The 24,292-nt window shown below is 38.6% G+C and overlaps 1 protein-coding gene across 5 annotated transcripts in view; it reads left to right on the top strand.

The window, feature by feature from the left end:
- Window positions 1-24,292, top strand: part of SUGCT (succinyl-CoA:glutarate-CoA transferase) — a 337,849-nt gene that overhangs the window by 300,870 nt on the left and 12,687 nt on the right. Inside the window, exon 14 of one of the 5 annotated variants that reach the window (XM_055709365.1) lies at window positions 14,404-16,034. The exons of the other annotated variants lie outside the window; for them this stretch is intronic. Within the exon in view, the coding sequence (XP_055565340.1) occupies window positions 14,404-14,477 (74 nt within the window). The 3' untranslated portion in view covers window positions 14,478-16,034. Of the gene's footprint in view, window positions 1-14,403; window positions 16,035-24,292 lie in introns of those variants that run through there. 5 annotated transcript variants of the gene reach the window in all.

The raw sequence follows: 24,292 nt of genomic DNA, 5'->3' as shown, positions 1-24,292 counted from the left end.
ACATATTCCATGGGCCATGTGAGATGGGCACCTGACAACAAGACAGCTTTTGTGAAATCTCTGTTTTATCTTGGTTCTCTGATGTACACTGGAAATGGCTCCCTGAACTATGAAAGCATCCGGTCCGGGCTTGTTCATAGACACGAAATGCATTATTCTTTCCCCTGCAGTCATAATGTGTCCAAGACCAGCAGAGGTTAAGAAACTGGGTTTGTTTGGCAGATGTTTCTTGTTATTCTGCCAATTAAGTCAACAATAGGTATTCATAATCCTAGGGAGGCTTGGAGGTCATAGAAATTGCTGGGCAGGCAGAATAGCTCATGCACAAATGGCTGAAAAAGAAAGCAATCTTTTGGGGATTTTTTCTCCGCTGCTTTTATTCTGATTGTCCTAAGGGCTGTCATCAATCAGCAATATTGTGCATTGGCGTTACCCCTTGGTTCTGGCTGCAGTGTACAAGGTCCTGAATGGCCAAACTCTGTCTTATTGTTGCAGGAGAGATGTTCTTCTGCAGTTTGTCTTATGCTCAGCTTTCAGTGCTTTGTATAAGTATTAAAACATTTTTCTCAGCAACTAGTTTGAAATAATGGTTTGCATACTTGCATTCGTAAGAGATAATGGGTAACCTCCATGTAAAGACAGCAGTTGTTATGAGGTGGCATGTGGTGTGATAAGTCTTTAGTTACCTTACCAGTATAGAGAAATTAATTAGATTCTTAGTTTCTGACCTTCTCCAGTTTATCCTTGCTGAGCAAGACATGGGGCTGGCAGAGAGCAGCACTGATCTTAAGAGGAAAAAGAGAAATCATCAAAGAATTAGTTTGTGTGCTTGTGACTGGGTTTTTAATGGCAGTTGAAGGATCTCTGCAGGTAGTGCAGTTCTCTCAATAGAGTACCGCTGTACTTTACTGCATAAGGGGTAATAAAACAAGAGTTGCCCACATTTGTAAAGAACAGCGTGGTACAACAGTCAGTTGGGTAAGACTGGCGGCAAGAATAGAGCATTACAAATCAAGTAAAGCACGAGCGCTGAAGAGAGAAAGCAAGCAGCCATGAGGCAATGAACAGCCATGATACAGTAACTTCTCTAGGAAAGCAGATCTAGCGTACAAAAAATCCTTACTCAGGAATTACAGTACTAATACATACTGAATAAAGCATTGACTGGGGAAGGTAAAGACGAGAAAAGTATGATAAAACATTTCTACTATCGCTTCTGTTGAAAGAGAGAAGTGAATGAGACATTGCTGGTAGTACTAATACCTAAAACATTGTAGCAGCTGATAAAAGTATTTGATATACTGTGATCCTAGAAGGAATGTGACTGTGTTTTTATCTGAACCCAAGAAACAGAAGAGGGAGTAGATGCCTGCCTTACAGTCACATACTCTGGCATCTACATGTACTTTTGGAGATACAAAAGATTGCTTAATGAGAGACAGAAACGTGTATGGGGCAAGTGATTCCAGCATATAGGAGAAGCTGTTGAAAGAAACAGAGACATTTCTTCAAATGGCAAGGGCAGCTGAACTGTCTAGGAAATGGATAAAAACAGTGTTACTAGCACAGAACAAGTTCACAGGGTCAAACTAAAGGAAATTGGGAAGCAGGAGACTGACCGAGAATGCAGGCATGAGGGTGCAGGGTATGTACTGAGAGAAATTTAGAAGACATAAACAAAATTGTATGGCTCCTGGAAAAGCATGTAAAAAGCAGAAAGCATAGCAAGACTTTCTGTCCAGTGTGTTACAGCTCAGAAAATACGAAAAAGTGGTAATAGAGATGGAGAACATACTGATTACAGTTAAAGAAAGATGTCTTCTGGCTGCCTTGTGTAGGTCCAGAGAAATTGATTGCATGGAAGGATGCAGAAGGGTGCCAACTATTCTGTTCATTTTTGGAACTATTCCATCAGTTCTTAATCAGTTGACTCCAGTTGTATGGTGAAGCCATCAGCAGCCTAATTTTACCAAGCTGGTTAGTGGCAACTTTAATCTGGAGGATTAGAATCAGGTATTCATGATGCAGATATTTGAAGTCAGAGAAAATACAGCCTGTAGAGAAGAATCCTGAAAATCAAGAGATGTTATGTGTGCAAAATGGTATTTTTCTGATCATGACAGAGGAAAGAGAGTGGTCACTGTGTGCTTTCTCAAGCATTTTCAGAAAATGTATGATAGTTCAAGGAGCAAGACACAAAAATCAAGTGAAAGTCAGAAATAACCCCCATATAGTGAGATGACTAAAATTCAGTTTTGTTCATAACGGCAGAGTTGATATCTCTACTAAGAAATGACATTATTGTATTCATTGAAACTTTCAGAGAATGATTCAGATGCCCAATTAATGCTGAGGAAAATCTGGAGTAAACTGAGAATCTTCATTTAGCCAAACCACTAAATATGTCATTGTAAAGAAGTTGCTGCTGATCACCACTAATGGACTATAGACTGTATAATCGATCATCTGTTTAACATCACTGTTTGAGAAGCTAAGACTGAGCTTTGGTAATGAGTCCATGAGCTGTGTGACAACACTGACTACACTGTTTGGAAGACAATTGCTTGGTATAAATGCTCTTAACCTGGGCCCAACATCTAAGGTGTCCCAATATAAATTGAACCTGGGGAGGGTTCCCACACATGTGGCTTGAAGCTGGTGACAGACCTTTTAAAAATTAATGATTTGACCAATCAGACAATCAATGTCATTATGTAATAAGCAAAATATGAGACTGAATGCAGACATGTAGAACTTGAGAAAAAACTGTGGTGTTCTCTGTTATTTGACATCTAGGGAGATGACAACAAGACCCCGGAAAAGTCAGTGCAACTAGGAAAACACTCAAAGCAAAAGTAGTCCAATCACTTTTTAGCCATAGTGATTTTCTTCTAGAAATATCAGAGGTCTTTAAAACAATGAGGAAAATCAGAAGTCAGAGACTGCTCTTAAGACACTGTTAGGTAGCTAAAGCAACATTATTTTGTTCTGAAGGAGATTAGGAGCAGTGCTAATGTAAATTAAGCAGCCCAGAATATTTACTGAAAGACAGGAAACAAAAAGGCAACACAGGGCCCTGCTTTCTGAAATTAAGTTCCCTCAGCTCACCTTTCAGTGCTAGCTAGCACTGCTACCAACTGTCTTGTTTGCCCAGAATGCACTAGAAGGAACCCAGACAAAACTGGGTTTGCACTCTTAAAACTTTAGCAGTGTGATATGAAAATAAGGTACTTCCCAAGAAAACCGATGCCTGTGGCAGATGCAACGAGCAGGACATGTCTTCCAGAATAAAATAGACATGATTTTGTGGACCAAACCCCACATTTCCAATAGCAGGCTTCAGGCAGTCCTCTGAAGAACAGGCAATAATTCAGCTTCTGCACCAACCATGGCAGACTGAAGGAGCAGTTGCTGCAGGACGTTACTCTGTTTTACTCTATCAGGGATGAGCTGTACATGCAAAGCAGGATTCTGTTTGAAGGGGACTGAGCAGCAATCCTAGAAGGCTTAGCAGGTGTTACAGTGGGTCTGAAATACACTTCAAACCTACTGATAAAGGTCTGCATGCAATGAGGCAGGTAGTTCATCAACCAAGCACGTATGCCTAAGTGGGAGCAAAGAAAGAGCAAGCTGAGGTGCTCAGGCTTCTGACTAGCAACAGGAAACTTAACAGCTGTCCTGGTAAAAATGCAAAGAAAAAAATAGAATAAAACCTGTTCTGAGGGTCAGACAAGCTTACTGCTGCAGCTGCTGTAAGGCTTGCTGGAGGACATATGGGCAAAGACTGTGACAGGAGTAAGGCATAGCTAAAAACAGATTTTGCAAGGTCTGGAGTACCAAACTCTGCCTGAAAACTAAACATGCCTGGCAGATTTCAAACAATTTAGCAGTGAATAGGTCACATTAGCCTGGCTGCTCAAGAGGCAACAGGACAATCAAGTTGGCAACAAAGCCCTTGTTAACAAGAGCAGTACAGGTGAGTAGTCCTTACTTTGCCTTGTTCAACTAACACGTTCCTGCATCTCTTCCCCTTCCTTCTCCCATCTCCCTTTCTAATTTTTACCTTGACAAAGCTAAACCAAGTCTGCAGTGCAGAAGGGAAGCAACAGATAGTACAGTGAATATACAAAAATCAGTGAAAAAAGTCAGTGATTTGGTACTATTGTGTGTCTGAAGAGGGTTGGCCCAACCGTCAAAAATCGCCTTGCAGCAATAGTGAAAACTAAAGGCTCAAGTTAGTAGCAGAGGGAAACTCAATGATAGTACCCTCACAAAATCAAAATCAATGAGCAATACCAATGGAAGTAAAATAAAGAAGTTAGTGTAGTGATGCTAACAGAAGCTCAAAAGTTCATTTCTTTCAGAAGTTGTCATCATTTGCTTGAAGGAAACTGAAAATAAAAATACAAATGGCTATGACAAAGGCAATATTAACTTACACTCTTGATTGATTTTCAGCAGAACTGTTCTGCAGGCTGTGCTGAAGGTGTTCTGTGGTCAAACTGGTGACTGTACAGATGTGGAGTACGCTATCCCCCCATTTCTGCATGATGTACCCATAAGCTGTTTATAAAAGTCTCACATCAAAACAGAGAAAATAAAACTTTATCCCTAGAGGCGCTTTAAATTTGTTTCTGCTTTCCCCCTTTGCAACATTAGAATAAACCCCCAAAAGTGCAAAACTTTTCTTCCTTCTGATGTCAAATCTTGGGCCCGGGAGATGAGAGACAGCCTTCTTCCAGGAAGGAGTCTGACCTGGCAGGTTCACTTTGTTGGTCCTCGGTGCTCTTTCTGAAAGAAAACATGTGGCATGTGCTTCACACAGGTTAAGTAAAGTTTTGTGTTCAGAATCCCACTCTGGAGAAAGAAGCATTTCATTAGGCACCTGCCTGGAACCAACTTAATATGGAAAAGCGAGAAAGCTGGAGAGATTTTAGAGTCTCTGAATACATCTTTTCTTGATGTTTCACAGAGTTATGCATGTGCAGAGATAAGTTTTTCTGAAATATCAGGCTACATTTCAACTCACATATGTTTCTTGGGCTGAAGAACTTTACCACGGCTAACATCCTTCTCCCAGAGAAGGGAAGCCATCCGTGCCAAGCTTGCTAGGGGGTGGTTCCATCACTCACAGTCATCTCGGGATCGAACCTCACTGTTGAACAAAAGCCTTGAAGGGCCACAACTGCTAGCCCGCTGTACTTTGTGCTGGCATCTGCTTCCACCCTGGATTTAACAGTAGTTACGGATACCTTTGGGTGTGGCACAGAAAACTCTTACCCTGGATTTGTCTGTTGGTATGTTGGTTCAGCTCCAGCCGTCAGTCTGCCCAGTGCTGGCCTGCAGCTCAGGGTGACCTGCTCAGCCCTCCAGACCCTTTGCTGTGCTGTTGAAAGGCAGGTGGTGCGACATCTCGCTGACGCTACCACAGCTGTGCATCGTCCAGCAGAGCAGGATTCACAACAGACCTTTAGGGAGGCAGTTGGTGTGTAACCTTTTACTATGAGACTTCACGAGACTTGTGGGACCTTTTCTCTTCATCTGGACTTTATATAGACTGCGTACTCGTATTGTGTTAGCCATTGTATTTGGATATGAATGTTTAACCATATATTTAATGTATGATTAGACATGAAGAACTTGGCACATGATGCACAAGGTATGTGCAGATTAAATTATATTAGACAATTTTGTATCCTACTAGGGGACACAGAAGTTTCTGATCTAGTATTCTAACTCAGAGTAAACCAACTCTATTAGAAATACTCTGAAATTTTTAATAAAAAACTTTTTAATCAGTCAAGTGGTCTTCAAGGGAGTGTTGGAAAACTATCATTTGGGACTTGTAAAAGTAAGCTGAACAAAGCATTAAGAACAGAGTTTAAAAAAAAAGAATGACAATTGGAAATAATTTACAGTGGTGGGAGAGGCAAGCATAACTGATTTCTAAGGACTGTTAAAAAAATCTTATAATCTTATATTACTTCTTTGAAAGGTTTCTCCCCTGCTTTAATGTAATGAATTCCATAGCAATGATGAGTAAAGTATTTAGGGACTTTTACCAGGGATTGTTTAGAAGAGATGATGAATGATTATTGGCTTCAGTTGCTAATTGACACAATAATCCGTGCCAAGGGATTCCTCTCTACTTTTGAAACTATATTCTAAAAAGGAAAGAGAATTGATTTGTTAGATAACAGACTCATGTTAAGAGATTAACTGAAGCAGGATGGAGACTCATGGCCTCTCATTTTTTCTTAAGACATTCTATCCTTCATGGCTTTATGTTTTTGTTTCTTGTAATTTGTGATAGGAAAAAGATGTGTAATTTTAATATGCAACCTATGACAATAATTTTAAGATGCAGCTTCAGTTTGCCAGAGAAAGATGAAGCTATAGGAATAGTCCTACAGATAGATTGAATGTGTTAATTCTTAAAAAAAAAAGGAGAAAATGCACAAACAGAACAGGTTTGCCCAGCTACCTTTTCTATAGAATCACTAATTTTCACCCTGAAGAGGTCAGGCAGATTTATGGAATGAAACAGGGCCTGAGGCCATGTAACATGATTGTGAGCTAGTCAACCACTCATTTGTGCCAAGTAAATTTTGGAAATGATTCTCCTTTGCTGACAGTACCCTCATTACTGATTGTGTAGAGTAATTTATCAGGCATTTCTTAAAATAAACCGTTCATTTATGCTAATAGGACTTGGCAGGGAGGAAAAATTGGCAGGACTTGAAGTTCCTAGTGTTTTTCTTTTTTAAAACAAAAACTGTAGAGTCCTCAGTATTTTGAGCAACCGTTATCACCGCTGTGCATACAGTTTATTAAAGTGACAACTAATTGCATAATAAATTTTCAAAATGGGGTAAAATTATTCCTATGTTAAGTTTACAAAAGCAAATAGTTTGGTAGTTTGTAAAAGCACGGTCATTAGTTTCATACTTGGGCATTCTTTATTGGCTAAGCTTCTGGTATTAATGAATCACTTAGCATCTTTTCCGTGACTCATCTATTCTCAGTGCAGTACCTCATCTTGAAATATCTCTTTGTTCCTTACCCCTCATGTATTTTCGGTTTGGTAGCTCCCTCCAAGGAGATGTTTTCTTTCTGCTTCATAGTGGGGCTTTGATCTTGCAAACAGCTATGCACATCAGTAACTACTGAAGTGAGTAGTCCCATTGAACCTATGGAACTGGTCAATAGGTACAGTTACTCGCATGTACAAACGTTTGTAGGACCCAACCGCAGTCACCGTAAGTTTAGCTGCTCTCCTTTGCAGCTGAACTGTGGAGATGATTGTGTTTAGATCAATACATTTCACATCCAATTGTCTTCAAAAAAGAATTTTTCAGAAAGTCAGTCCCTGAAAAAGCCATCCTTCCTAGCTCACAAGAAAACTTCCAAGGCTCAAAATAAAAAGAATGCGTGTATTAAAATGCACAAATAAGGTCTGCAACACTGATAAAATGACAGCTGTAGCAAATTGTGACTCACCAAAATACAATGCTTTAATCCAGTGCCTGCTGAAGTGTAAGGGGAAGTCTTCTGTTAACTTCACTGGTGGTTAGATCTGGTCTTCATTTAATAAGACAAAGCTAGATATATCTCCAGTTGTACATCATTTCTGTGATAAGTTTTTTTCAACATACTCAGTTTCCCAGCAAATGGCAAAATCTGTTGCATCTTTAAGTAAAACTAAACAGTGATGTTGGTTTTCATTTTGCTTTTCAGTGAAAGTAAATATGGCAATGAGTAAATGCAATTAGTACAGAATATACTGTGCTGCTTATAATAACAAATTGAGCATGACGCATTGACCCCAAATTTTTTATCATGCCTCAGCCTTTAACTGCAAATGCCAGAAACTCAAGCTGTGTTTGCAAAGACAAACAACTTAACCAGTGGCACCTGAAATTTCAGATTTAGCCCTAGGTAATTTTTAATAATCAGACTTCTCAATGAATCTGCATGATGATACAACTTAGATTTTGGCTTTAATTTATTTGCTGGTTTATGCTATTCTACTTTACAGTTTGCAAAACGTAAGGGGCCCGTATCCAGTACAGTGCTACAAAGAACAAACATTAATATTTGCAAGTCTTCAGCCTTTTAGACTCAAATTGAAAGTGTGAATCTCGTTCCATGAACATTTACTGAACCTGGCCTTTTCTGCTATGTGTCTATTACTCACCATCATAATTAGAACGTCCCTGCAATGGGTCTAAATGTTTCTGTAATGCTTTCCACTTCTGTCTGCATTCTTTTCATATTGTTTCCTGCCATTAATGCAGTAAAAATGTCAGCCACAAATGCCAGATTCTTAATGGAAAAGCAAAACAAACTAAAACCACAGCCAGTGCCACAGCTGAGAGATATTATTTTCCCCTGATACTTCAAATTGTTACTAGGCAAACAATTAATTGAGGTTGCATATGCAATGTGTGTTATTAACTATTATACACATTGTCCATACACAGAGATCAGAATTACTGAGACTCACTACAACTGTTGCAGAGTAGATTCTTGCACACATTTGGGTTGCCTAATCACATAAAGATGGTGTCTTGTTTAAAGGAGAGGGCCGTAATTTGTAATTTTGGCTTTTCATGCTCTTGGAAAAGCACCTTAATTTTTAGTTTAAGATATAATAGGGCAAACATTGGTTCTTTAATGTATCAAGCAAACAGATGTTGAATGAATTTACACTTTTAATTCACTGTAAGTCCCTAAGAGGTAAAAGGCTCAGAAGAGAGGACCTGAAAGTGGTTATCTGTTGTTAGTGCAAGATGGATGTTTCTTGGAACATGTCAGCTAGTTTGTAAAATGCAATAAGTAGCCTCTCTGGTGTTCCCTTTTTTTTTTTTTTTTTTTTTTTTCCCACTCATTACTTAAACCTTTCAGACGTTCTGGTTGTTCTTAAATACAGTTCTATTAAGTATTTTTAATTAGATAGTATAGCTTATTGACATGAAATTGGTGAGGAAGTTAGCTTAGATATCTGAATTCTGTATAAGAAATTAAATGGTGATAGTGAAGTTCTTCATATACTCATTGCAAAATATATATTTGGGGATAAGATCCCTATAGGTGTTTTTCCCTAAGCATATATCAAATAGAATAAAAATGTAGACCCTCCCATGCAGTTCGTAATCTTAAGTGTAACAGGAGAAAACAAAGAGCATGAAGAAGCATTGAGACAATACTAGTCAGCATACAGCAAAGGGTTGCAGCTTTTTGGTTAAATTTATTACTAATATTTTAGATCCTCATTTAAGAGTAGGTTTCTGAGAAATTCCTGAGTTGCTTCTGTTAGTGAAGTTAAAAGCTGCAGGAGAAAAAGACTAGATGTCTGCCTGTTACGTCCCAGGTAATTTGCTGATATATTCTGTAACTGTCTCCCCTAAAGCTATATGTTTGCAGGTAGCGTGAGGTGCAACGAGCAGGTTCTGTCTGATAGAAGTTTAGCATAGACATTGGATTATGCTGAAAAACTGAACATTTTATGTCTATTCCACCTTTCATTTTAATAAATGTATTTTGATATTTTTTGCTCTGTTTTTGAGGCTCTACTATTATGCAGTTCAATAGTGTAAATTCAGCCTGTAAACTCTTCAGATTGAGTTGTTTTCTTGTGTCTGTGCAATTCTTGCTTCAGCTGAGCCTCTGTCTAGTTTAAAAACAATAGCAATAACTCAAAATAAGTATGTAGTCTGAAAATTCTTTCAAATGTTCCATTTTTTAATGAGAAAGTGATGGAAAATGGCGGGAGGTTCAGAATACAATGGATCCACTATGCTTCCCTTATTTAACTTTTCTTCTTCTTCTTCCCGAACCCCTCGGTGGTGATTCTGCAAGCGCTGCAGCATAGGAATTGACCATTACTGGAGAGCAGCCCTGTTTGTTTATTAACAAGGCTCCACTGCCTGTGGGGAAGCTGAGCTGAGACATGCTGTGCAACCATCAGATTTCATCCAGTGGAAGTGTCAGGTCAAAATGCAGGATTTGAAAGCCAGTACTTGTACAAGCAGGTAGATTAAATATCTCTCTACTCAGTGCTCTTTGAGAAGAGCAGTATGCACAGTACCAAGAAGAGCAATGAACCTTTGCCTAGTCCTAGCTCCAGCTCCTATCTACTCGTCTGGATGCAGTCATTATTGCAGCCACTGAGACTGCGAAGGTATTTAGTGCACACCGGAGGACAGCAGTTAGACTGTCCAGGAGAATGTCAGAGCTGCAGATTTACCTGCTCCCTGCCATCCCCTGTTAAAAAAACCCAAAACCAAACCCCAAACCAAAACAAAAATAATCTGCAAAGATGCTTTCTCAGGAGTCTGTCTAACAAGACTTTGCACAGTGGTGTATAATTTGACACCACATGATTAAGAAAAAATCAAGTGGCATTGAATGCTGTTTTAAAAAAAGACTCTGCATGGACATTCCAACTACAGCAATATTTCAGTAGTTCCATCTGTATTTAGTCTCAGCACATTGTTGATAGGGCTGAAACCTATTAACACTTGTGAAGTTCCATATTCGAGATCTTTCATTTGAAAATATAAATGCAATGCCAGGCAAAGGAAAAGTTGAAAAGGTTATCCTTTATCTTCTCAAACCTATGGCCAAAAAATCCCAATCTAATTTAGTTTGCATGAGTGTATCGTGTTTTTTGGCCTCCCTAGAAAATGACTGTTCCTCATTTTTCTCCAGCTGTAAGTAATATGACTTAAATAGTTCAGTGAAGCAGCTCTATTATTTACTGGTCAAAAAACATTACAAATGATTGAAGGGGTTTTATGAAAGAGGTGGCTGAGAATTGTTCTCATTTGCTTCCAATTGAAAGTTTAATGCTTGTGGCACATTGCAGGGGCAATGTAAATCCATAGGCAAACAGAAAATCTAAAAAATTACCATTTTTGTATGGTTTACATTTTTCTGTTTTTCTTGGGTTTGCAAGTATTTAGTATATTTAAAACGCATTAGTGTTTCAGAAGTGATATTTGCATGCCAGATATGAGGTGCTTCTTAAAATGGGTATAGATTTTTAGACACTGCTTACTGGCCTGATTGAAACCAAGCCTGTTGGAACAGGCCTAAACCATACAATGAAGGATGAAACAGGGACATTGAGGAGGTCTCCAGAACCACAGTTTGTTGTTAGCAAGATACTTCATCTACTCTTGATGCCCCCCATGCAAAGGGACGAGGAGTGCAGAACACGAACCTTTTGAGATTTTGCATGACGCCTCAGAAAACTTTAAGGCGTGTTTCACATTTTCCCCTAATGAAAGTAGGGGAGAGTATTAGGAAAAATTTGACTCAAAAAGTCAGTTTGAAGCTTAGACAGTTAATCTCACACATTGCAGGTAGAATGCAAAGTTCTGTAGCACCATGTTTAAAATCTTTCATGTGAAAGACAAGTGCAATACTGAGTGATCAGAAGCCATAGCACTGATGAAGCCTACTTGTGATCCCTCCTGCTAGCTTTTATCTGCTTTTGCCCCATTTCCCCATGTCAGATACTCTCACCTCCTGATCAAGTTGTTTGAATACTGAGAACAAAGAACAAAATGTTCTTTGATCTTTTTTGCTTGAGTCATGAACACACTGTTTGACTAGAAGCCTGTTGCTAAGATTGACTGCCAGGAGAGAAATACAGAAATTATCTATACCGGCCATACTGCATTGCAGAATCCCACTGGCCAGAGCAGGCTCAGCATTGATTTCAAACCAGATCGCTTGGGGCTTTGTCTGGTTGAGTCCTGAAAAACTCCAAGGATGGAGGTTCCACAGCCTTGTCTGAAAGCCCTCATGAAATGTGCTTTCTGAAGGCAGTCTGTGTTGGAGCAGTAGAAAATAAATCCCTTGTTCTCTTGCAGTTATGGTGTTGCCAGGTGTTATATGAAACAATACTATCGGAAAAAAAATAAAATAAAAGAGCTACCGTTATTTTAAAATTGAAAATATCACCTTAAAATGATTATTTTCTAAATGTTGTATATGCATGCTGTGGAACAGTAACACATGCACATACTCCTCCATCTGTACAGTAAAATTTATGAACCTCACACTTGTGGCACCAGTGGTATCACTGTAAGGACAACAGTTTTGCCTGAATAGTATTGTGGTGTGTTGTGGTTCTATTATGATGAAAAGGGTTAGAAGACATGGAGGTTGTGTTTTTTTGTAAATGGCAAAGGCTTTTATTTTAACTTTGTATTTTATTTTTAAGCAAGTAAGATCATACATACATATGCTTTTTAAATATTCCTACAGGATATATTTTTTACTGTCTGCAGCTTTATCTTTAAGAGAAATTCCTTGCTAAAAGCTGTTCTTGGCCGAGACATTTTGATTGCAGAGGAAGCTGAGAATCTATCTTGAAGTTGCTTTCCTTTTCTTTATCATGCTTTCCATCAGTGAAGCTCAAACCCATCCAGTTGACTTTTTTCAGACACAATCCATTCAAATTAGCTTTTTCTCTTTCTGCTGTATTTTGTCAAATCAGCTGTTGGCTCCTACCACACTGTCCCTGAGCTCGGTTATTTCACCCCTATTTCTAACTGCATTATTCACAGTCAGCCGCAGTTGGCTGAGCACATGGTGAAGAATTCTTGTGATCATATGAACTTCCTCAGCTGCAAGTGATGACTGCTTCATATCTGCCATCTTCTCACTCCAGCAGCATTTCTTCTGAATCTCATGGATAAGCATCTTGGTTACCTTTTCATCACTTCTAACATCAAACTCTCCTCTGCTCCTCCTGCTGTCTCTATTATTTTCTGCTCTAACCATTCAACTCCCCTTTTTTTGCCTCCATAGCACAGTACTCTCTCCGCTTTTTGTCACTCCTTCCCCTGTTTTATCTTCTCCTTTACCTGTTTTCTGATCTCTAGCTGTCCTCAGATTTATGTTAAGAATGGTTCGTGCGTGCTCAAGAACTGAAGAGTGATCAGCCTGGGGCAGACAGGAGGTCTGTGTCTCATCCTGTCTCATGTCTGACAATAACCAAAGATTTGAGTCCCCTGTCAGGAAAAAAACAAAAATCAAAACTCAAAGAAACCTCAAGCTTCCTTTTCTGATTATTTCTTTGATCGATTAAGTTAAAGACTCCTTCAGTGTGCTACTTAGAGCAATTACCTGAAGCTCATCCCTTTGACTTCACTCTTTCTTTTAGGAAAGCTCATGACAGAATCCCTGATGGTGAAAATTTTGGTTTGGTCTCTGTTGTCCCCAGAAGTATCAGTGCCCACCCATACAGAAATGTGTCCTTTTTTGAGTTGAGCTAAAGGAGAGAGACCCTTGCTAACTGCAGAACTCTGTGACCTTAAGATAACAAACTGCTTTGAATGGAAACTTTAGGTTTGTATTTTTGAGAAGCAAATATAAACAAAGTCAGTCCTTTTAGGAATGACATGAACTGAATTAAATGTCCCCCTTTCAAAGGGCTGCAAACTCAAATCCTGCCCTTATGATGCACTATTGCATTTTTTTTCTCTGAGTGACCCAGCTGGAGTCTTGCCTTTTCCTCACTAGTCTGCCAAGGAACCTTTGTGCTGAATCACTGACTATTTCTACTGTAATTGGCTTGGACTTCTAGGGTAAGGGGTGTGCTGAATAGTTCTCCTTTTTTTGCCCGCTAATTGTTTTCCATGCCTCATGGGGCATTTTCTTGAGATTTTCAGTGCTCCTGTAATACTTGATTTGGAGCTGGATGTGTAGCAAAATGAGAATTGTTTCAATTTGATTAATTTCTTAAATGCTGCTTGTCAGTTTAAGGCAATTTTGAGCATTTTTTCTTCTTGCTGAGGAGAGAGTTTTGGACTATCTTAAGACATCCTGTAGGTAACCAAATGTCAAAAAAATCCTCAACCATTTTTCCTCACGGTTATTTCAGCCAAGATTTGTGTTTATCCCTTTATTGGTCCTTTTAGAATAAACAAAAAATAATAGAGTAGTTGTGCTTACATTGCCCTATTCCCTGCTTCCCAGGCAAATCAAGGGTGTCTCTCAGCAGCAGAAGGATGAGGTAGAGTTGTGATTGCAGCCATTATGTGGGGGAGCGGGAAGGTGATAGGAACCAGTGTGCTGGCTTTTTCATTAAGAGCTGTATTCCAGTCACACTGCTCTTTCTGCAGCAAAACCCAGAATTTTTAGCAGATGGATCAGGGCTATAGTAAACTTTGCATTGAAGAACTGTTGCCACGAGGATATTTGATATCACTGTAGGCGTGTGTGTGTGTGTGTGTGTGTGTGCACTAGCACACTTGCCAGCTAAAATTACAGCAGTCAAAGGATGAGGTCGGTTTAGAGAAGGGAGGCAGAGATGCAGGCCTAGCTGAAGAAGACAGGCATGTAAGCGTGGATGTTCTATGAATATGGCAAAACCTTCTGTTACAGATGGAATGGTGGGCTTCACCCACATTTTTTGGGAGAAGAGGACTGAGAACAGAAAACATCAGAAGCCTGCGTGACCTCATTGGCTCATCAACTCTGAAAAATCAATCCATGTGTGATTTCTCCAGTAGAAAAGCAAATCTTTTACAGAGATGGGCATAAAAAGTAGCACTGAAATGCCTGGCACAGTGAAAAAACAAGGCTTCCTTGGTCTTCAGTACCATCAGATTTGGCCTCAGTTCTCTCACCACTTGTACTGCCTTTAAACTCAAGGGCACTTTCTTCTTAGACAGGTTTTACATGTTTCCTTAGGAGTGTTTCTTGTGAATGTCAACCTAAGAACATCCAATTGCTTCAAAGTGTATTTCCTTGAGAACAACTCACATGCAAAGAAAAAAAAAAAAAAAAGCAAGTGTCTGATAAAGGAAATCCTTCACTATTCATAAAATATTTGGGTTATTTGAGAAAAGAGGAAATTGCTAAGGATTAGGTTTACAGCACATGAGCATGTCTCAGAAGTGCTACTCTGTAAAGCTTGTCAAGGAAAAAAAAAAGGAAAATAAATCCCAGTAGGCTTCCAGAGTTTTGCATCCTGTAGTTTATTACATTTGTCAGTAAAAGCAGCAAGGATTATGGAAGTAGATTTATTAATTTTATGAAATCCTGGCACGAAGGATTGGTGGCCCTCTGATAGAAAATGAAGTGGAAGTATTTTGCGAAAGACAGACATTGTGTACTTGCAGTGAAGTTATTATTGCAGCAAACCTGTTGCAAATAAATCGCTGTAGCAAGTCCCTTGGAAGTTACTTGCCTTAAAGTCGGTGGAATTATGTTTTATATCTTGTTGTGTAAAGGAAGATCCTTGGATTCAATGGGTGATCAAATTCCTGAGGGCAGTGTACAGAATTAGAACAGTTAATCATAACCAGTTTGGAAAAATTTCTTGTTGGTGTTTTAGCATTTGTTATTAATGCCTTAAAGGCACACTCTGCTAAAATGAAGGTTCATTTTCTCAAAGGATCTCATCCTTTGTACAAGGTCTTCTTGATCCTTTTCAGGATCTATTATCTGTACGTTGAGAGGAAACTGAGACAAGGACAGTAAGTTGTGCTAAAAAAGTTGTTAACTGAAACAATTATTAAACTATTTATAAACAATCTGGTTTTCAGCTCAAGGCAGAATCCAACATGTATGACAGACGAAAATACTGCCATTGAGATCTGAGTTGCTAAAAGCCTTTTCTCAAAGTTCTTAAATCATATCCATCTGAAAGCAGTCATAGCCTACTTGCATAAAATCTCTTCAAGGACTCTGTTCTGATCTAGTATGTAGATAGTAGGCAGGTACCTGCATCATAGAGATAGCGGTTCCACTTGTCTCTAAATGTTTCAGCACTTCCCGTGGGTATGTGTAATCAAGTCCTATTTTCTCTTAGAAGGGGGTTGATCCCTTCTGGGCCATGTCATAAAAGCTGAAAAGTGGCCTTGCTTTTCTCTTTCTTTGAAATAAGGAAGTTAAGTGTCTGTCCTGGTATTGCAGTACGCCCTTAGTAATCATGGCAGTCTATTTCATTTCTGTCCCAAGTAGTAAGTACCTTAACTCATATGAAAATAAAAAGTAAGTTTGACTTTTCATTTGTACCGTTGTTCAGTTTTAATTTTTTTCCCCATAAATTTAATTGGAAAACACAGCTTTTATTGGCCTAAGGTACTTCAGTGAGTCTTATTACCACTGTATCAAAACCATAGATAAAATCAGAAACCTTAATATCTTAAGAATCACTTAAGAACTATTATCCCTGTTTCACAAGGACAAAAAACAATTTCCCTAAGGTCATAATAGATGAGTTTCATGCACTGCAGTCCTTGAGTACCTACTCATTACTGGGCCATCCTTTCCTCATTGCAGAGGAGCAATGACATGTTCCAGGCTCTGGTCTCTCCCTGCTTCTTGCCCTGCTCTTTATGTCTCGTCTCTGAGCCTGTTCTCTGCAACCCAGGGACCTTCACAGCTCACAGGTCCAGCTGGCTAAACTTCCCCACTCTCTGTGATCCGGACTGTCGTTGTCCCTTGCTCTCCCCTGCCCTAGTTTCTTTTGGAAAGAAAAGAGTATGTATTGGTGGGAAAGAAACAATGCTATGCCTAGCCAGGTTCCTGATTGTGGACAGTAAGAAGATTAGGATGGAGCAGGCCACACACCATGAAGGGAATGTGCCCACTGAGTGTAAAGTTCTCAAGTCTGTTGCAGCCAGGCACATTTTGGCATGCATCATAGAAAAAGTTTAGCATCATTGTCCTAAGGAAAGTTTAACCGTCAGAGTGGTTAAAACACTGTAGCTTCTGCTCTACAACTTCAGTGCACCGTTGAAGTGTTACCTAGGTCTTCACAATAACCTAAAAGGTAAGTTAAAAAATACCATTATCACTGTATTACAGCTGAGGAAACTGGGTGTTTTAAGCACACGCTGAAATGGTTTGCTGGATCACAACCACACAGAGTAACTACTTTCCGTAAAGCTGTATAGCAAGTTAATGAAAGTGCTAGAATTTTATGGCTCTGTGTCCAATGGCTTCCCCATAAGATTTGTGCTGGGAATGTCAAAGATGTCATTTCATAAGGGTCAGGTTTTTTTAGAAGGAAGCAACCTGAAACCATGTGCCTCCTTTGTTAATAATATCCTCCATGTGGATAGTAAGTGTCTGAAAACCTCAGTGTCTTATTGATGGAAGTGACTGTATGTGTGGTGTGTAAGTATATATGTATCTGGTAACTATCTCATATGAATGCAAGTACAAATGCATCTATATAATATCAGTATGTCTGTGTGTATAAATAGGATGCTCATCCACATGTGAGCAGTTGAAATGGAAATCTAAATGTTCTGGTATGGAACTTATTTCTTCTTCAAACTCTAAGTTTATACCACTAATGAATGTGAAATACTAACAGTTGTACTGGAAGTGTAGGACAAAGAACTGATACTAAATTCATCACATCAGAAACACTATTTTTTACAAGTGCTCATTCTTATGCACAATGTGTTATAATTCTGTAGGGTTTTTCTTCCTTTCCCCCCTCTTTTTTTAACAGTTTTAAAGAGCATGTTACTATGTCACAGACAGTATTTGATTTGCACTTAAGGGACATATCACACCTTGTAGTTCAATCTTCTAATAAACCTCAGACCTCCTCTGTTTCTATCACTTAATTTAAAATTTCCGAATCTTAGAAAAAGACTGATTTCAATGTATTCCCATTTCTGTGCTACAATGCTATAGTGCCTTCAAAGAATTTTTCTACATGATCAGAGTACTTTTATTACTATCGATGTTGACATATATGGATCAGGATTCAGATGTGGATGAACATAAGCAGTTCTTCTAAAAGCTTAATATTTTCTTTTATTTTCCCACATTCACAGTTGTCTCCTTTCCCCCTTCTTTTTCCTTCCTTTCTCAAGAGCTTTCCTCTAACTGTAGTCTCAACCTGAAAGGTTATTGTTAAGGTGGTGCTAGTTTGTAATGAAAATAGCACATTATATATGTATCTTCATCGTGATTTTTATCCAGAAATAATGAAAGAAAGAATTTTATGTGATCAGTGATTTACTTTCTCTAGGTTATCAGTTTATGGCCTCTCAGGAAGGGACCTTATTTCTGAAATGCTCAGAAAATCTTAAAGATAGCCCAGATTCAGCAAAATATGTTGGTTCCTAAATCCTTTTTACAATCTTTTAGATTGTTTTTACACTATGCTTAAAGGATTAAATATTTGTTGAATGTGGTCCTATATCTTTTATTTGAAAGCAGCACTATTTATGGTCTTTAATTAAATGTGGTAGATAGTGAGAGTCAAATCTTAATTTAAATACTGGGATCTGAATCCTGTTAAAAACTGTTCAAGTTGTAAAATATACCTAGTATGAATGGGAATAAGGAAATCATCCTGTGCTTTAATTAAAACTAATGAGGAATAACATGATTTTCCTTTCTGTCTTTCTTACTCTAAAAACATCCAATGTGAGAAGCTTCTGTGAAACTTGTGGGTTTGCTTGTACACAGATGGAAGGATTATTTGCGTGCTGTCATTTGCCATAGATTTCAACAGCAGTTTCCACATGTCACGGAAGGTACACCATACAGAGCAAACGTATGTTCTCCATCTATGCTGTGTCTATAAACCAAGAAGGACATAATTATTTTAATACAATTTGGACTGACATTGTATAACATTTTCAAAAGGATTCAGAAGGCTTTACAAAAGAGAGCTACAGCACAAAAATACAAATGAAAATGAAATTTTCAACATTGGTAGGTAATTTGGTTTTTGATTTTGGTTACCCAGCTGAAGATGCATTAAGTCTGAACTTCAGAGAGTGCACTTTCTTTGAATTAGGGACCACCACAAGCAGCTCAGATCCAAAAATAAAAACATCCTGAATTCCTACTCAGTCATTTGTGAAAACTATGGCCTTATTTCTCTCTAGTGACATTATGAGTCAAGCTGGTTGGGAATAGAAATGGAGGGGAAGCATATGCTCACCTGGATTAGCCTGTCATAGTACTGTACTGAAGCTGGATATCTAGATGTTTTACATAAAAGAGTCCACTCCTGTTGGTAGACCTAAGAGAATGAGTAAAGATGTCCTGGCCATGTCTTTCCTCTGAGTCACCCAAACCCCCAGCTTTTGGATTTCTCTGATGAGAAAGGCTGTTTCTCACACCCGATGCAGAAGTCTGTGGTACCCTAAAATGCTGTTGCATATACATAAATGACATAGTTCCACTGAAAGTTCTAAATAATGTAAAATTAAATAAGTCCACCCTATTTGATTTTTTTATTTGAATCTGTTTTTAGTTTGGTTTGTGGTTGGCCTCTAAGAAGACTGGATAACCCAGACACAGAAATTAGAAAAATTCGCCTTATGTATTAAATTGGCATTACATCTTTCAGCATGAATTCAGATTCTGCTAGCACTTTTAGGGAGTCGTTAGTGCTTTGCTGAATTTTCCCACACCTGCTTAAAATATGTCGATTGCAGTGCATGCTGCGAAGTGGGGTTACTTGGCTTATCATTAAGGATAAATCCCAGCTGCAGAGATCTAACAAATACAGAGGAAGAATTCAGCAAATATGTTCTACTTGGTCCGAAGCGCTTGCTAATCTTTCCCTCTGTCTCAATTATTGCTTTCACTGTACAATGTGCAACTGGTCAGCTTATATAAGAAATCGATGAGGGAGTATACTGATTAATGAAGGAACTGGAAAAATGTGAACAGTGAAGAATATCAAGAATCCAGAGTATTCAATATTTGAGGTCAGTAGAAGGTTTTGGAGAAGGAGTGGGAGAAGGACTGAGGAAGAATAGGGCTTAGGGTTCAATGGAAAGTGCTGTGGGGAGCTGTGGGCTTTGGGAACAAGAAAGAGCATTGAAGGCTGATGAGTAATTGAGCTACATGGGATATATTATCTCACAGTGTATTAAGTTCATTGTGGTGATTATCCTCAGGATGTTAGAGTAGGCGTTGGTTAATAGGAGACTAGGGAGAAAGATTTGGGAAGAACAGGGGAGTATGCATAAAAGGAGGGTGGGATACTGGAACTGGATGGCAAATTGTTAGAGGGTGGGAAAGTATTGTGGGGAAATGTTGGATGTTCCTGCTGTATTCTCGTACTCCTTCAAGAGCATCTACTTTTGACCATTTCCAGAGAGCAGTCTAGTCTGCTGAGCCTCTGTGGGTGTTTTTCTGCTTTTATGTCTCTTTCATAGTCTCTGTGAAAGGTAGAAGGTTTGCTCACGTGTCATTATTGGCAATGGGGAACAAAGAATAGTGCCAAGCAGAGAAATACGGAAATAGCTGTTGGGAAGGCAGACCTCACTGTGGTGACAAGAGGTTGTTTAGGCCACCTTAGGGTAAGGGTAGGGAGAAGTTAGAAAGTGGTAGGAGGAGAAGAATTCCCATCCTTTGCTTCTGCTTTAGAATCCTTAATCCCGTGCTTTAGAAGACTTGTGTTTTCTCAAACACAAATCTATTTTCTGAACTCCTGAGTATAAAAAACATCTATTGCTGCAGTCCACTGCATAGCTCACCCTTCTCCATTCACCTCCTTCACCCAGCTAACTCTGCTCTTAGGTTTACTAATGCTTTCTGGCATGGGAATTTGTTCAAATGTTGCAAAATATAGTGGAGAGCTCTGGGTTGAGTGGTACTGTCTGTGATTCTCATGGATGCACTGCAACCACAACCATAACAATTATATTAAAACAAGTAAGTTCATCTAACAATCTGGCTTTTCTTGAAAAGTGTGATCTCTCCAGCATTTTCAGTACATTTTAACAATATAGGAAGTTTAGTATTTTGTTAGCAAGATGGCTTTTGACTGGAGAGCCCTAAGAAGATGAGATGTATGCAGAATAATTTCTAAAAGATTTCCTCTACATTTGTGTCTGGCAGTCTTCTATGTACCCATGGGAACAAAAGATGTTGGGGGCCAGCTGTTTCTTGCAGCTTGCCAGTAGGGTCTGTGTCGCATCAATAATGCCAGCCATTCACCTCAGTGAATAATAAATCACATACACATCTATGGAAATAGGAGATATTATTACAAAATGTTACATGCAAATATGTACTTTAGATTTAAAAAGTTTCAAACCTCTGTGTGTTTACAATACTAAGACACTTGACCAAAATTATAGTTAATTTTTTCAGCTCTCAGTTTCTGTGCTAATTATTTGGAAAAGGTGCAGAATTCATCACATTCAGCACAATTGTCTGCCTTCAAAGAAGAACTAAATCAGGCTAAGCAGTACTGGAGCCACTAAAATCTCAATAATACTTTTTGATGGCTAGTTATTATTTAATTTTAATTGAATTATATTGCACAGACATAGTTCAGTAGAGAACCTAAATATCCCAGTTGAAATCAGGGCTATGATGTTCAAGGGTCTGCAGACAGAAACCAACATGTGTTTTCTACCACATTATGGGAAAGAGTTTCCACCCAAGAGTTAGCTAAGAGTTTAATCCTGCAATTAGTATGCTCTCTGCCCAGAAACTATCACTTGCAGCACAGTAAGACAGATGGATTTCAGATTAGAAAGAAACCTCTCCCACAACAGAGTAATGCACAATTTATCAGATAGAACTTGGGACAGTGGTTCGTATTCCTCTGAAGCAGCTCTAGGAGACAGGATATCAGAAAATTATTATTTGTATTTCATTCCAATACAAAGTGGGGCTCGTTGTGTCAGACACTGTATAAACAAATAGCAAAAGACAACTCCAGTCCCTAATGTTTTATAATCTAAAAAGGGAAGGCTAACACAACTGTACAGGAAATATAAGGATATGGCAAGGGAACATGATTTGCCTGTGATCACAGAATTGATTGGTGATAGAGCAAGGAGCCAAATCCGACTGTTTGGATTCCCAGCTATGCAGCCTGTACTACGGTTGACCTTACTATTAGATGATTATTAGTTTCTTCTGCTGAGTTTCTTATATTTTTGTAATTTTCTTTTGGTGTTACTTGTTTTTCAAATTTGCTCTACAGAGAATAAGCCCCAGGAAGAGCAGGAAGTTAGTTACCCTACTTATGTGAAAAAGAGCAAAGCAGTAATAGATCTATAAGAAAGGTAGGTTATGTGTCATAGCAAGGAGTTCTTTTATATATATATATATATATGTAAGTGTATATATATATTATTTTTTTCAAGTGTACCATCAAGGATTACTTTAAGCAAAAATAGCAGCTGGCTTTGAAATTAATGAATATAATCTGTAACAGGTACATATATAAAGCATGAAGTAATTCCTGGCATTCTTCATCTGATACAGTATCTGAAAGTTGGGGAGAAGACATTAGAATCCAGGAAGGCTACACAAAGTATTTTGTTTTATGATTTTTCTTCCTGCAAGTGGATGAACAAGCGTTACAAACATGCCCTACACCTGTAAGATCTAGTTATATGGCAGGTAACCAGGGAATATTCTGTGTTTTAAAATTAAATCTGCACATTGAATCAGGCAGAGAACAGCTGGCTTAGAAATCAGCCTGAGAATCACAGTAATCTATGAAAGGTATTTGTGTTAGCATTAAACATTTTTGCATGCTGTCAGTGCAGAAGATAGCCTCTGAGCTTTGTGGATTAAGGAAGTGGCTGGTATGACTTTCTGGAATTGAGTTGCCTCGTTAAGAACGGAAAACTCAATTAAACTTTAGTTATGAGTAAGCTGCGTGAGCCCTTGTGATTTACTGCTGCACAGTGTGGCTTCATATTTGAAAAGGCAGAGTTTTTAGTCAAATTCATGTCAAGTTATTAGGGAATAAGTTGTGGTCATTTCTGCAAGCATGTCATTGCTTTTTGAGCAAGAACTATGCACCAGTATGCATGTGTATCTGATAAGCAATAGAAAGGCAAAAAAAGATAAAAAGAAACTTTTCTTTAATGGCCAAATACAAATACACTTGGGAGACTGACCAACACACAAACTGGGGAGATGCATTTCTGGATATAAAAAACAACTGATGATTAGACTTTGATAAACTGTACTTATGTACTGTGTTTGGGAGCAATCTACCAGCACCAAGGCAGAGCAGGCATTCACTACAGTATCTCTAATCCTAATGTTAGGAGGTGAATCCCAATTTTTCCTCAAACTGGAGTTGACACAGCTACCTTTAATCCATGCTTTTAGGTGTGTCATTGCAAACTGAGTGTGGATGCTTTTCCCTTGGATTTTGCTTGAGGTTATGCCTGTACAAAACCATTTACATTAACTCAACATAGGAAATTGTAAGAGAAAATTAACTAAAATCAGATTAACCAAAAAGCTAAAATTAAATGGAAACAAAAACTGTTAGTATGGAACAAAAGTGCCCACACACAGACTTGCTTCAAAATAACTAATTGTATGAAGTAAAACAACTGTTATTTTGGTTCCAGGTTTTTATGTGGGCAGAGAAGCCCTAGGACCTCTGGCAATTAAAATATAATTGTTCTTGTGATGCAAATATTTACAGCCACTCTAAGCCCCTTTAAAATTGTCAGTGCAATGTAAAGGTGACACAGTGCTGCTGAAAATGAGGCCAGAGATAGCAGGGCCAGAGGCAGCAAGGCCCTTCATATTTTATAAGAACTTTTAGGAGACAGCACTTACCAATCATAAGAGGTAAAAGAAAGGAGAGGAGAGGTTGAAGGGTTTCCAGTGAAAAAGCAGATTATAGAAAGCAGAAGAAACACGGTAAATGAAATCCCACAAGTACAAATGGCAAAGGATCAAAGGTGAGAGGCTGTGTAGGAGGGAGGTGCTACTGATGCTCCCAGACATTCAGGGATGGAAAAATTCTATTAAAACTAAGCACCTGCTGCTTAAGATTGGGGCTTCAAAATTACAAACCATGTCAGTTAAAGCATTTTGCTTTGCAGTTTAAAGGGGAGCTAAAGGAAACAGCCAAAGTATTAGGAGGTGGAAAAAGAGAGAATGGGGAAATATTTTAATGAAAGTGATCTGTGCACATTTAAGATGGGATATTGCTTAGGCATGGCTGGTTTCAATCTGATTTTAATTTTTGTTCCCCAGCTTTTCAGCTGCCTTCTTGAGCAAAAAGAGACTTCTTAGTTTAGTTTAGTAAGGGGATAGGCAACTGAGCTTTGGATGGCTTCCTAACCTTGTGCCTCATTCCTCTTCATGGGTGTGTCTGACTTTAATTTCTGTTTCTTAATTCTACTCTAGTCTTTGTGGGTGAGGAGAGATGATTTCTGACTCTTCTGTCCATTGTAGGGTAGAATGCAACACTGGAATCCTTCTGATGGAGTAAAGGCTGGCAAATGTTAGAAACCACAAGAACTTAGATACAGAACCAGCCTATACTTAACTGACATACACA

Source organism: Falco cherrug, chromosome 4, assembly GCF_023634085.1.
Source record: "Falco cherrug isolate bFalChe1 chromosome 4, bFalChe1.pri, whole genome shotgun sequence".
NCBI lineage: Eukaryota > Metazoa > Chordata > Aves > Falconiformes > Falconidae > Falco > Falco cherrug.
This window is presented reverse-complemented; position numbering and strand designations above follow the sequence as displayed.